At 36.6% G+C, this 13,566-nt stretch overlaps 1 protein-coding gene across 2 annotated transcripts in view; it reads right to left on the bottom strand.

The window, feature by feature from the left end:
- TENM2 (teneurin transmembrane protein 2) overlaps positions 1–13,566 on the bottom strand; it is a 1,234,499-nt gene that overhangs the window by 921,210 nt on the left and 299,723 nt on the right. For both annotated transcript variants that reach the window (XM_053567520.1, XM_053567521.1), the window contains exon 3: positions 603–878. In XM_053567520.1, the coding sequence (XP_053423495.1) occupies positions 603–878 (276 nt within the window). The remainder of the gene's footprint in view (positions 1–602; positions 879–13,566) is intronic.

Genomic DNA, 13,566 nt, shown 5'->3' with positions numbered 1-13,566 from the left:
TGTGATGGAAGATGCGGGGAACCATTAACCTACATAGGTGCCAAGGGAGAAAGTAAACATATAAGAGAACAGTTTTTTGAAGACAAGTCTCTTCCTATTTGTCATTATTAAACTCCAGAGCATCTGTCCCAAGTTTGATCTTCAATACGGATATGAGGCATTGCTGCCTGAAAATGAAAGTCTAAGATAAGGAAGGATTCTTAAGAGATCTTCATGAAAAAAATAACCCAGGTTGCCGTTTACTGGGAAGGGGAAATCAATACAAAGACCTAGAAACTTGTGGAGAGAGGACACGTTGTAGGTATAGGTCACAGTTTATCAAGCTGCCTCTTTTGCAATGTAATTTACTTGCTAATAAGACCAAGGGACTAAACCTAAAGAGTGTGTTATCATCAGAATGTGATTTTAAAATTCTCTTCTCATTCCTGCTGTACTTGAGGGTTGCTGGTTTATGTTCCCCCGGCTCACACTCAGTAGACAGGTGGATTTAAAAGAAAATGAAAGGTTTGGGGATGCCTCTTAATTCAAAATAAAAGCGAAGGCTGCCCGCGCCCCAGCGGGTGGGCGCTGCAGAGGGGAGAGGGCGTTGGAGAGAGGCCTACCGTTCTCATCGTCTGACTTATGGTCGTTGTCAGAGTCGGTCAGAGTGAGGGCCGAGTTCTCACGGCTGGACAGGCCCGAGCTGCGTCTGGATTTTATCCCTCTGCCCCACAGTCTGATGGCGTGCTCCGGGGACATGCCGCCCTCGGTGTCCGAGTCCGCGTCCGAGCCGGTGCTGAGCGAGTAGCCCTGGTGCAGGATGCCCATGTCCGAGCAGTAGCCGCTGCGGTGCGTGGAGGGCTCACACAGGCCCAGCTCCGCCAGGGTGAAGTTGGTTCCTAGGGCGACAGGGACAGAGACGCCGGTCACAAGGTGGGAAATGCCTGACACCGTCCAAATTTCTTCTTACTGAAAAGCAGACACTTTTCCTGCCCTACAAATACATGGAACACACCATGGTGTACAGAAACAGTCCTTGGGTAAGAGTGTCCTCTGAAAAACAAACAAAAAGAAAGTAAAATATCTATCCTTGGACAGAATGCTCAGATTTTATTTCAGGGATGTTTAGACATTCAGGCGCTATTGTCCTAAGTAGTACCATGTATCTGAAAAAAAAAAAAAAAAAAAAAAACCCAAAAACCTGAACTTAATAATAGCTAAAGGATACCAAGGACTTACTTGGGGGTCTTTAATTCTGCAACTTTTATTTTATATTTTATAATATTTCACAACTTCCTGAAAATAACATTCCTGTAATCTGTTTATGGATGAGGAAACTGAGGACCAGAGAATTTAAGCAAAACCTGGATCTGATTCCTCCGCAGGCTGCCTCCAGGTCACAGAACTTTAATTCTCTAATGAGTCTGAGCGGCAGCCAGAAGACCTGGATGCCCATCCTAACTTTCCGCTGCCTCACTGGTGCCCATTCTCTCAACTCTGTGAGCCTCAGTTTTCTCATCTATAAAATCTGGGTATTAATCTCTTAAATTCCCCTTAGGATCAGCTGTATGGCTCATATGATAATATATGACAAACTTTTTTTTTATTAAATGAATACAGTTATGCATTGTTTAATGGGGGGGATATGTGGGTATCCTCATATTCTGTATTCTGAGAAATACGTCATTAGGTGAAGTTCATTATGTGAACATTCTAGAGTGTCCCTGGATGGCACGGCCTACTTCACACCTCGGCTATATAGTAGAGACCGTTGTTCTCAGTTTAGAAACCAGCATAGCATGCTGCTCTACTGGCTACTGTAATACGATAGTAAGTATCTGTGTGTCTAACCATGGAAGAGGTACAGTAAAAATAACAGTACGCTATTTTATGAGACCACTTGTATATGCGGTCCATCCTTAACAGAAATGCCCTTAGGCTACATGACTATATATGTGTTACTGAAATTAGCATCCAAGGGATGAAGTGGTACTTGTTTTGTTTCTAAATGATGTCAGATAATCTCCCTTAACACAAATTAAATCACAAATTAAAACTCTTCACCTATAGAAGGTGATGTGAGCACACGGGGACGTGTGGAGGAGGAGTCAAGGTTTGATCTGAGGATAGGCATTTAGTGAGCACTTATTTTACAATGTACTGGGCATTGCATCAGGTGTTTCTTAGGCTTTATGTCATTTAACTTTTGTAATAGCCCAGCAGTTTAGCTGCTGGTATCACCACTATATAAAGAGAGGCTAAATACCTCTTCCAACGTCATTCCTGGGCAAGGGGCAGACACAGAACTCACCTCTGTATCTGCAGCCCCCAACCCTGTGTTCTTTCTCTGCAGCCCCAAGTATTTCTGCATACTTTTCTTTATTTGTGTGCTTAACTATTCAGATTCTTCAGAGACATTTTAAGGTTTCAATGCAAAATAAATGGAATCATGAGGTCCACGCTAATTAGTGATGTATAAAGCTGATTTCTTTTCTCTTGAAGCAATTGACGACAATGAGTAAAATGCAGTGAGGTCATGCCCTTCTGTGCTAGCAGTGGAGGAAATAGCAAAGCCAGGCATTTGTTCACTCTAAGAATGTTTATTACATTAGGGCTGTTCTTTATCATTCACGTCTCCAAACTCGTGATGCAACTTGACACTCTGGGATAGTTTACATACATGATACCATTTTTCAGCTGTTACTTTAAAAAGCACCAAACTGCTACATTAAGCTAGTGTGAGTTTAATTTGTAATAGACATATGCCTTTTTATTCAGAGTTTTCATTTTTTTTTTTGTCTTCACTATGCCTTGAACTTCCGCAGACTAATTTGGCTGTGTAAATGGAATCAAATCCAATTCTATACTAATTGACTCTTCAGAGTGAAACTTATGCATTGGAGAGCTAACCCAAGCACAGATTCTTGTCAGCGTGGGGTGATTACCTGCTACCTGTGCAGTGAAGAGGGACATCCTCTCTGCCATCAGCACTGTGCTGAGACTTGCTGTGTATCCCCTGGGCACAGCGCATCATGCTGCCTGAAATTCTCTGCCTAGTGCGTCCTGTTCCAGTTAGCATGCTTGGTAATTAGGTATTATGATATAATTGCACAATAAGTGTATATTTCAGTCTTGGTAGTCTATAAAAATGAAGGTACTGAGTTCATACACATACCTTGGATGTTACAGAACCTTTCTGTTGTCGCTTTTTTCATACTTAAGTAAAATTATTTTGTATTAATATTCTTTCATGCTGTCTTTTGAGTTCAAGTTCTTTCTGGATGGAGTCACAAAATATGGTACTTCATTTTCCCTCAGTATATGAAAATAACCCAAATTAAAACACACATGTTTTTATTCCTCATGTGAGAGTGTTTGGCTATATCATTCCATTTAGAATGGAGTGGCTATGTACTAAGGCAGTGTTCCTGATGGTTTTCCCACATCTCCTTATCTAGCGCCAGCTTTGGAGATTTCCTCAGGAAAGAGACAGCAGCTGTGTGAGGAAAGGGCCCCTTAGTGTTCACAGCGGCCTGTAAGGACAGGCAGCAGGCCTAGGCCATGGGGTGCTACGGAATAAGTATGGTGCCCATTCTTGCTTAACAAATTCATTTGATTATAAGAAATTAGGATATTAGTTTTATGTGAAAGTAAACTTGAGATCTTCATGGACCAGGTAAAACTTTTGTACATTGTCAAAGTAACCCACATACTAAAAAAGAAAAAGTACATTTTTAGACTTTCAAATTCTACGGTACCTAAGCCACAGAGAAGCAGCAGCATGGGGAAGAACTGCGCTGAATTCCCCTAGGAAATGGTAAATGAGTAAGTTCACGATGGCTCATAACAGAAAAAAAAAAAAGGCAAAAACATTTCCTTTAAAGTCAAAATTGATTTCTCAAAAAATTACCTTTGAAACTCATGTTCCTCTTCCAAAAGGATCACCCCTCCCCACCACCACCTTTCCCCCACAATTCCTAGTTTGGTATATTTCTGTCCTCCACTAACTTAAAGAATAAGAACCCTAATCTAAGTACCTGGGACAGGCTTTGGATGAAGCCTTTCTCAGGTTTGCTGGCTTAATGTTTGAAACTGGGGAGCTATATGCACAGTAGAAAGGGGAAAAACTGGTCCATCATTTGTTAAATCATTCAACAAATATTTATCGTTCCTAGTGCTGTGCTAGGCACTGAGGCTATAACAGCAAGCATTATAAAAATATAGTCTAATTGGGAAAAAGACATTAATCAAAGAATCACATAAACAGGGTACAATCTGTATAGTGATAAATACTGAACCATAAAAGGTCATCTAGTCACGGGTCCTTCCTTCTTTCACGGCTGTTACACCGGATGTTCAACTATAGTGGGGTGATACTTCAGGGGACTGGGAGCTGCCTCTGAAAAGCTACCATCCCCCTTCAGTTTGCTGCTACCACACCCAGTTTTCCCAAACATTCCTCATTCTGAATTTATTTCTGACATTTTCCACATAGTTTCTCTTGCAGCATGAAGCCCCACGTTATATATACACTTCTGCTCAGAGGATTAAAATAGTACAGGGGAATTTTTAGTATGAGGTCAATTTATTGTTTTGCACTTACTTTGCTCATTGATGGAAGATTGATTTTGCTCTAATTCATCTCGTGTAATTATGTCTTTATTAAACTCCGTGGCAGCTTTGGATGGAAGAGAGCCTAGTCATTGTGTGATTCTCCAAGCTAAGATTTCTAGAGGAAAGCAGTCAACACTTCATTCCTTCTTTACTATCTTGCAGAAAGATAAAGAGGAGGTACAATATTTTAGTATGCGTGGAACACAAACATATTATTTATCCTTTATTGGCTTCCAACCTCCCTGATATCACTGATTAAAGTGAATGTGGACGACGTGCACAACTCTTTTCCTTTCATGTATGTATTTTATGACTGTTGCCAATAAGTCACTCAGTGTGGCCTCATAGTACATTATTGAGTCAATATTTTTATAGATAAATTATAGCACAAAATCTGTAATATTTACATCATGTAATTGTAATGTAACTTAAGGTTGGGAAAGAATGCTAATGTCTAAAAACTGTTAGGTGATCAGGATGGGTGAGCACATGTCTTTGAAAATAACTCTATTAATAAATCTCTTTAAATTATCTTTTCCTCGATCATAAGTCCAGTGTATAATCCAGATCTTCTCCATAATTTTTTTTAGATAAATTTCGCCATAGATGTCAAGAGTCATCTTTGACCCACTAATTCTGTTGAGGATGCGACTCTGAGGAGAGACAGGTCCATGCATTGCGATCATGGCTTTATTTTCTAAGTTTTTGTCAACTTCTCACACTTTGAAATAACCTTTAACTAGGAGATGCACATATGTAGTGCATATGTAGTTAAGTCAGAATTATCATGTCATGGTATTACCAGGGTATACAAATAGCAATGAAAATGTCAGCACTGGGACAGGTTTTCTACTATGAGGGCAGGAGGATAAAGTTAACTGTCATAAAGGCAGAGGAAAACACAGGAAACTTTGATTATCTGAATATTTACTATCTGAGCCTCCTGAATTTCAGAGAAAATACTGAATACAGGGAAGGAAAAGTCATCATAACATGAAAAGAGTAGCTCCCCACTTATAAAATGAATCCCCACCTCTGTGTCCTCTGACTGCTAGTATCTCTTCTCATATCAACCACCGGATCAATGACAGTGTCACCAATTACTTGTTAAGAGCAGAAAGTAATGCGGTGCCAATTCCAGATTAAATTGATGCAGATTTTCATAAAGTCAAGAAAAGTAATGCAGAAAAAAGATTAGGATCATGGGAAGTCACAGAATCCCAAAGATCTTAGCAGAATTGAGCCCAGTAACAAGGGAGAGCCGAAGTGGTTGTTGGCCTGATGGTGGGAACTTCAAAGGAGAATTTGATTGACTACTGCTCTAGACCTAGCTGGAGCTTTCCACTTTACTCCTCCCACTAAGTACAGATGAAAACTCCCTGGACATCACATATTAAAAAATCACGAATGGAAGGAAAAGTACCCAATGCACTCAGCCCTACTATGAAACTAATTTAGGGCTTTCACATGAAAGCTATAACCCAGTTACAACCTAAGAATAGGGGGAAGGGGAGAGGGAGGGGAGGGAGGGGGTAGGGGGTAGAGGGAGGGGGATTGGTGAGATTACACCTGCGGTGCATCTTACAAGGGTATATGTGAAACTTAGTAAATGTGGAATGTAAATGTCTTAGCACAATAACTAAGAAAATGCCAGGAAGGCCATGTTAACCATTGTGATGAAAATGTGTCAAACAGCCTATGAAACTAGAGTATGATGCCCCATGATCATATCTATGTACACAGCTATGATTTAATAAAAAAAAAATAAAAAATCACATAAGTAGATTCTGAAAATGGGAGAAAAGGCGGTGGACCTATTAGGGTCCTGGAACCTGAGAACTACAAGGTGGTGAGTTCCTTGGGTTTTATTCTTGCTTCATACATCCCAGATCCGGTGCTAAAGAAACTTGCAAATTGGACATACGAGCAGACAAAATAAGCCTGAGGTACAGACTGCTCTAACAAGAAGTCCTACCCCTAACACCTCCACAGACAAACCAGGTTAAACTCAAAAAAGACCAAGTGTTGAGCCAGAACTTTCATCCTCACACAGTGGTAACGGTAATGAGCCTTTCCTGACTCCCACATGGTGGTGTGAGTGAAGGTCATGAGGGGGTTCTGGACTGTTATCACACCCCTCCCTCTCCTGTTCTTGTGAAAGGAGGCTAGTATTAAATGTAACTTCACCACCACAGTCAGAGGGTTCCTCTGCCTTTCTACCAGCTTGGTGTCTGCCAAGGTCTACTGGGGAGTCAAAACCCAACTCTGCCCGGTGGCAATAAAATAGCCCTCTGCCACTCCAACCGGTCTGGGCCCGCTAACCAACAGTGACAACTACAACAAGAAAACAGCCAGGCGCTGTGGCAGGCACCTGTAGTCCCAGCTACTTGGGAGGCTGAGGCAAGAGAATCACTTAAGCCCAAGAGTTCGAGATTGCTGTGAGCTGTGATGCCACAGCCTCTACCCAGGGTGACATAGTGAAACCGCATAAAAAAAAAAAAGAGATCCAGCGTTTCATAACCTAATCCTCAAAGGAAACAGTAAAAAAAAAAAAAAAAAAATCACTGGCCATATAAAGTACTAGGGAAATTTCAACTTTAATGAGGAATGATAATTATTTAAATAAAAGGTTAATGAGAAGCACTTAGGAAAATTAATGAACCCATCAAATAATTTGGGCAAAAGATGACCCTCTATGATTATGTGGTGGAATGCAAGCCTATAATGACTCAATTTTGCCACATGCGTACATTATGGCCCTTCCTAAAATTATTATTTTTTAGCTTTTTGAAGAAATATGCATAGATGAAATGGCAAATGATATTAAACATAAACTAAAATATAGTTTTGATAATCAGGTTTTTTTAAAGATAAAGTTGCAATAATTTATTTTTACTATATATTGTATAATATTAGTGTGATTTTAAACCTTGATTCCTTTTCTAAGCGGCTTTTTTCTAGGCTCATTTATCCTAAACCAAAGACAATCTTTGGTAAACAAACATGGATCACTTTTCTTGAGCAAATGTTGGAAGTCTACATTTTAAAGTCAGGAATGAGGTATTTAAGATAAAGACAGAAATTATAATAGTATACTTCTTTTGATCATAGTAATTAAAGTAATTTGACCTGATGCTTTAAGGTTTTACCAAATAGAATATTATCAAGAAAAATATGGCATTATAAGTGATAAAATATAATTTTATTTGTTTGATTAGTCAAAATGAAATACCAAATTGTTATCTCCTGTTTAATATTAATATCTTACATTTAAATGTTAGTAATTATAGAGATATGTTAACTATACAAAATGATCAGTCCAAAACAATTATCAACATTATTGAAAACATTGTTTTCATACAAATATGAGAAATATAGATCTGTATATGTAATGATCATAATTTTGAAAGCCACCAAAGGAAGCCTTTATAGATTCTAATGTTTTATGCTTACATATAATATTTTTCTTGACATAAACTCTCTCTTAATGCTCTTTTAAAGTTCATCAGTTTTTTACATATTCAGATATTCTCGCAAATGTTGATATAACTGTTCACCAAAAATCCCTGGCTGAAAACAACAGAGCAGGTGTGCATGGATTATTATTCATAAAAGTTTAAGTCAAATATTTATATTTCAAAAATGCATTTTAAGAATCACAATTTTCTTTTTTGTGTGACACATAAAATGTTAATCCCTGATGTTCCTAAACTTTTAGACTAAGTCTGATGTGTTAAAACTTGGACAATTTATACCTAGGACTATTGCAATGTAAATAAAAACACTCCAAATCAAAGTACTATTAAAATGGCTAGTGAAGACAGAATTTCCGAAATCCTAGGTTTTCCTAGAAACCCTATAACATTCAAAGAGAAAGGTAAGTGTAGCATTCTCCTCTGATGTGGTGGTATTTTCCCATTCCAACTTGAACAAAGCCCAATTTGGAAAACTCAGAAGCAACCAAACAAAAGGTCTGCTGAACACCTGACAGTTCATAAATAAAAATGAAGTGTCCAGGAACCTAGCTAGCTGGAGACTCTTCCACGGATGGAAAAGTCCAGGAACCTAGCTAGCTGGAGACTCTTTTCCACTGATGAAAATTCTAATAAGATTGAAAATCAATGCCGGTATTAAAAAACTATACCAGTCAGTTACCCTCTGTGAGGGCATTACAAATGCATACGCAGGTATTTATCTCACCATGTGAGACTCTGATTCTTCAATTTTTTTTTTTTTATCAGAGAAAGAGATAAAAAGGATAGTCGTGGGTTAGTGGCAATAGTCTAACTGTTCTATCTTTGCAAACAGCTGGTAGATTAGCTTACATTTACTGAAGTAGGTAGTAAGTAGGTAGCAGGTATTGTTTTACGTGCCACTGTATATAATTTTTCTAATTAATTAGAACAGCAGCCCTATAAAATAGTCATCATATAGCCTAACATTAAGACATCAGGAGTTAGAATATCTGTTTTAAAAATACTTGTTAACTATACAGTCCTAGAATTAATTACTTCTGCTGAATTCATTTACTAACAAAATAAAAATAGCACCTACCTACATGGTGTTGTTGTGACATTAAATTAGACAAAGCAGGTAAAAATGTTTAGAACATCGCCTGCCACAGAGTAAACACACAGCAAATGTGGCAGGCGATGTTTCTTTATTTCTTTATTTCTTTATTCAAAGATGATTAATACTTTCTATTTTTTTCTTGAGTTTATTTATCAAGTTTTAGGACAATACATTTTTCTAGGAATGTGCCCCTTTCGTCTGTGCTTTTCATATGCGTTGGTGCATATACAGTTGGTTATGCATGGATTTTTTAGTCTTTCTAAATGACTGGATTTGTAGAATGATATTCCTTTCCATTCTTCATATTATTTATGCATGCCTTCTTTTTTTAGTAGATTAGTTTTATCAGTGATTGTCTTTGCCGTTCAAAAAAATCAAAGTTCTGTGTCTCTGACTCTGTCTACTCTCAGAAAGGTACAGAGGATGCCATGTACACACATTTTAAAAGAAGGAAGAAACTGTATTAAAACTGCAATACTCAAGTCACGTTTCACTCCCAGGATTAAAAGACATACGATATAAAAGATAACAAATGTTATTGTATACATTGAGTATACATTTTTTGGCACCTTCTGTATATATGCACTTTTTGTTTATTAATTTCTACCCTTGTGTATATAAATGATCTCTCTCTTTTGAGTTCATTCAATTGTTCTTTTCTGTACCTTTAAAATCCTTTGAAATTGATCCTTTATATCTTTAACCATTCAATCATTCTTCTTTTTAATTACAAGTATTTCAGGCTATACGTTTTATGCATGGCTACTAACTTGTTTGCTTTTCGATCAGTAATTGAAAGATGTATGTTGAAATTACTTGCCGGGGTCGATGTTTCTTAACTACAGTTTTATCAACTGTATTGCTCTACATCTGAGACTATTTTATAAGTGCGTATAGGTTCAGTATTATAGTTTTATGATAGACTTTATCAACAATGTATAGTGACTGTCTCCCTGATAAGGACTTTTGACATAATACATATTTTCTAATATTAGATGTGTTTTGCAGGGAATTTTTCCATTTCATCTACATTGCCGTAAGTTTATGACACTATCCTTTGAATACGTATAAGATCTATGACAACATCCCTTCCTTCCTTCCTGATTTGGGCCATTTACTTTATTCTCTCTTTTTTTTCTAGGTCATACGTGCTGAGGGCATATGAATTTCATCAATTTCTTCAAAGGACCATTTTTTGGCTTTCTTTATTGCTTATTTTTCATTTCTCTAATTTTTCATTTCTCTCTCTAATTTCTGCTCTTTTCTGCCTATTTACTTATCTCTACTTACCTTGGGTTTTGTTTGCTCACCCTTTTCTAGGTTCTTGAGGTAGACATGTAGATCACTGATTTGAAAATGACTTTTCTTTATTTCTTAAATAAATATGCAAGTCCGTTAAATGTTTCCTCCTTATCTGTATCCCACAAGTTTGGATTTATAATATATTCACAGTAGTTCATTTACAAATATTTTCTAACTTCTCATGTATGTTTTTGACCAATCGGTTACTTAGAAGTATGTAATTTTATTTCCAAATATTTGGCACTTGCTTAATTGTTATTAATTTGTAACATAAATATTTTATCCATAGAAAACAAATTCTCCAGAATTTTTATCTTAAAATTTATTGAGACATATTTTGTAGGCTAGCATATAGTACATATTGCAGAATATTCCCTTGAAAAAGAATGTAGTTCTATAGCTCCTGTATGTAACGTCCTATAAATGTCTATCAGGTCAAGGTAACTGACAATGTTCAAATTCTCTATACATTTACTAGCGTTTTTGTCCTAGGTGTTCTATCAGTTACTAAGAAGAGAGTTAAATTAGTACCTATGCTTTTTATTTTTCTTTTCCCTCTTTATTTTTGTCAATTTTGCTTCTTTTGTTCTCTCTCAGAAAACTATGTTTTAAGCACATAGATTTTTATGTCTCTATGGTGAATCAACTCTTTTATCAATTTGAAATGTCCCTCTTTTTCTCTGGTAATACTTAGAGTCTTTTTTTTTTTTTTTTTTTTTAGAGACAGAGTCTCACTGTACCGCCCTCAGGTAGAGTGCCGTGGTGTCACACGGCTCACAGCAACCTCTTAACTCTTGGGCTTACGCGATTCTCTTGCCTCAGCCTCCTGAGCAGCTGGGACTACAGGCGCCCACCACAACGCCTGGCTATTTTTTTGTTGTTGTTGCAGTTTGGCCGGGGCTGGGTTTGAACCCACCACCCTCGGCATATGGGGCCGGCGCCCTACTCACTGAGCCACAGGCGCCGCCCAATACTTAGAGTCTTAAAGTTCATTTTGCTTAATATGAAATAGTCAAGTCAGATTTCTTATTTTTACTATAAACAATAAACATGTAATATACTATTTCAATTCATTTACTTTCAACTTCTCTGTGTCTTTATATTTAACATACACTTTTTGTAGACAGTAGATAATTAGGACTTGCTATTTAAGTGACCTAACAATCTCTGCCTTTTAACTGGTGTGATAGCCCATTTATATTTAATTATATTTCATGTAACTATTAATATGGTTGGATTTAGGTTTGTTACTTATTTATTTTTCTGTTTATCTCTCCTCCTACCTTTGTACTTAATTTCCTATTTTTTTGTGGCCTAATAATGGTTTTTAAAATTACATTCAAATTTGTGTATGAGTCTTTTGATGATCTCTTTATGTATTTTTTGGTGGTTTTATAGGGACTACAATATATATGTTGTATCACTCTATTTTGATTTTATCTTACTTGATACATATTGTGTCTCCATTTTCTGTAAACTTTTGATTTCTTAATTCTATACATTTTTCAGCCATTGTGTCTTTTATGTATTTACTCACTTCCATAGCATTTATTTTTTTCACTAATTAAGTAGATCTTATGCTATCCCTTTTTTCCTTAATGCCTCTATTATATTTTAATCTATTTTCTCTCTCTGCTGCCATTGCATATTTCTTATGATTATTTTTATAGTTGACCAATTCTCTCCTTAATTATGCTTATCCCATATTCACTTATGCAGTAAACTTTAAAAAATTTGCATTTCATTTATAAAATTGATATTGCTTTTCAAGTGTTGCTGTTCAGTTTTTCTATTATACGTAGTTAGTTGACAGAATGTATCTGACAAATTCTAAAGTTTTGGAATTTTAAAGGTCAAAGCCAATTGTTTATTGAATGGCCACCCTTCATTATGAAAGTTTGTTTTCTTATACTCGTAATTATATTTAATTTCAGATCATGCTGTTTATTTAAATTTTTGAAAATCAGTAGGGACTAAATTTTTTTCTTTTTTTCCTCCTACAAAGATTTGTATTTGCTTCTGCCCAGGTTGTGTGGTTCTATTAACCACATGCCCTTTTAGGTTTCCCGATTTACTGCGGGGTTCTCAGTTCCATCTTTCCTTACTCCAATTCCAATGTCCAGTTCCCCCACTGCAGTTTGGACAGCAGTCTTTGCCCATTATGTGCCTCCAGTCAATGCTCAGATTTCTGACATTAGCTTATTTTTATTTATTTTATTTTTCTTTTATCTTTTTTTCTGTTGTAACTGCCCACAGATTTCTCATAAATACTGTGAAGACTATTTTGTTGCTGCTGTTCTGGTCAAGCTATTTAATATTCACAGTTTAATTTTTTTCACTTACAAAATAGGGACCAGCACTACTTGTCCCATATGGTTATTGTGTCAGTAAATATGCGTGTAGGGGGGAAATGTGTGTAATACATGCACATAAAATAAGAAGTCAATAAATATTAGCTATTATCAATATTACTATTATTGTATTTTAATATTAAATGTAAAACTACAGCGGGGTGCCGTGTTCAGTGGTTAGCGTAGTGTTCAGTGGTTAGCGTACTGGCCCCACACATCAGGGAGAGGGAGGTGAAACCTCGCCTGGGGGCTGATAAAAAAAAAAAAAAGAAAAGAAAAAAGTGTAAAACTACCATATGATAGGCAATGAAATGGGATTCCATTTTCAAATTAATTCTACCACAATATAAATGAAATGCAGTTTCTAATTAAGCTGCATATATTTAGACATACTTAATGTTTACTCCATTAAGTAATGTAATATCTTACTTTTTCATAATAATCAAAAAATATATAATATTCCAGCAGAGTAGCTGCCAACATTAACTGAAATTAACTGAAAGGCATATGATATTTGCACTCATTTGCCGCACACATCAAGGTCCCTGTTTGTATCATGCACTTGATGTTTTGAAAATACTTTGACTTTCCTATCACAGAAGGATTATTCTAAATCTTAAAAGTTAATTAACTCATCTACAGTCTGACATCTTGTGAGATAGACAGATCACAGTCTATCACCAGGTGAATATTTACATAGCAGACATTTGGTCTCAGTAACTACTCAGACTTTATTATGACCACAAAT

Source organism: Nycticebus coucang, chromosome 17 (assembly GCF_027406575.1).
Source record: "Nycticebus coucang isolate mNycCou1 chromosome 17, mNycCou1.pri, whole genome shotgun sequence".
Classification (NCBI taxonomy): Eukaryota; Metazoa; Chordata; class Mammalia; order Primates; family Lorisidae; genus Nycticebus; species Nycticebus coucang.
This window is presented reverse-complemented; position numbering and strand designations above follow the sequence as displayed.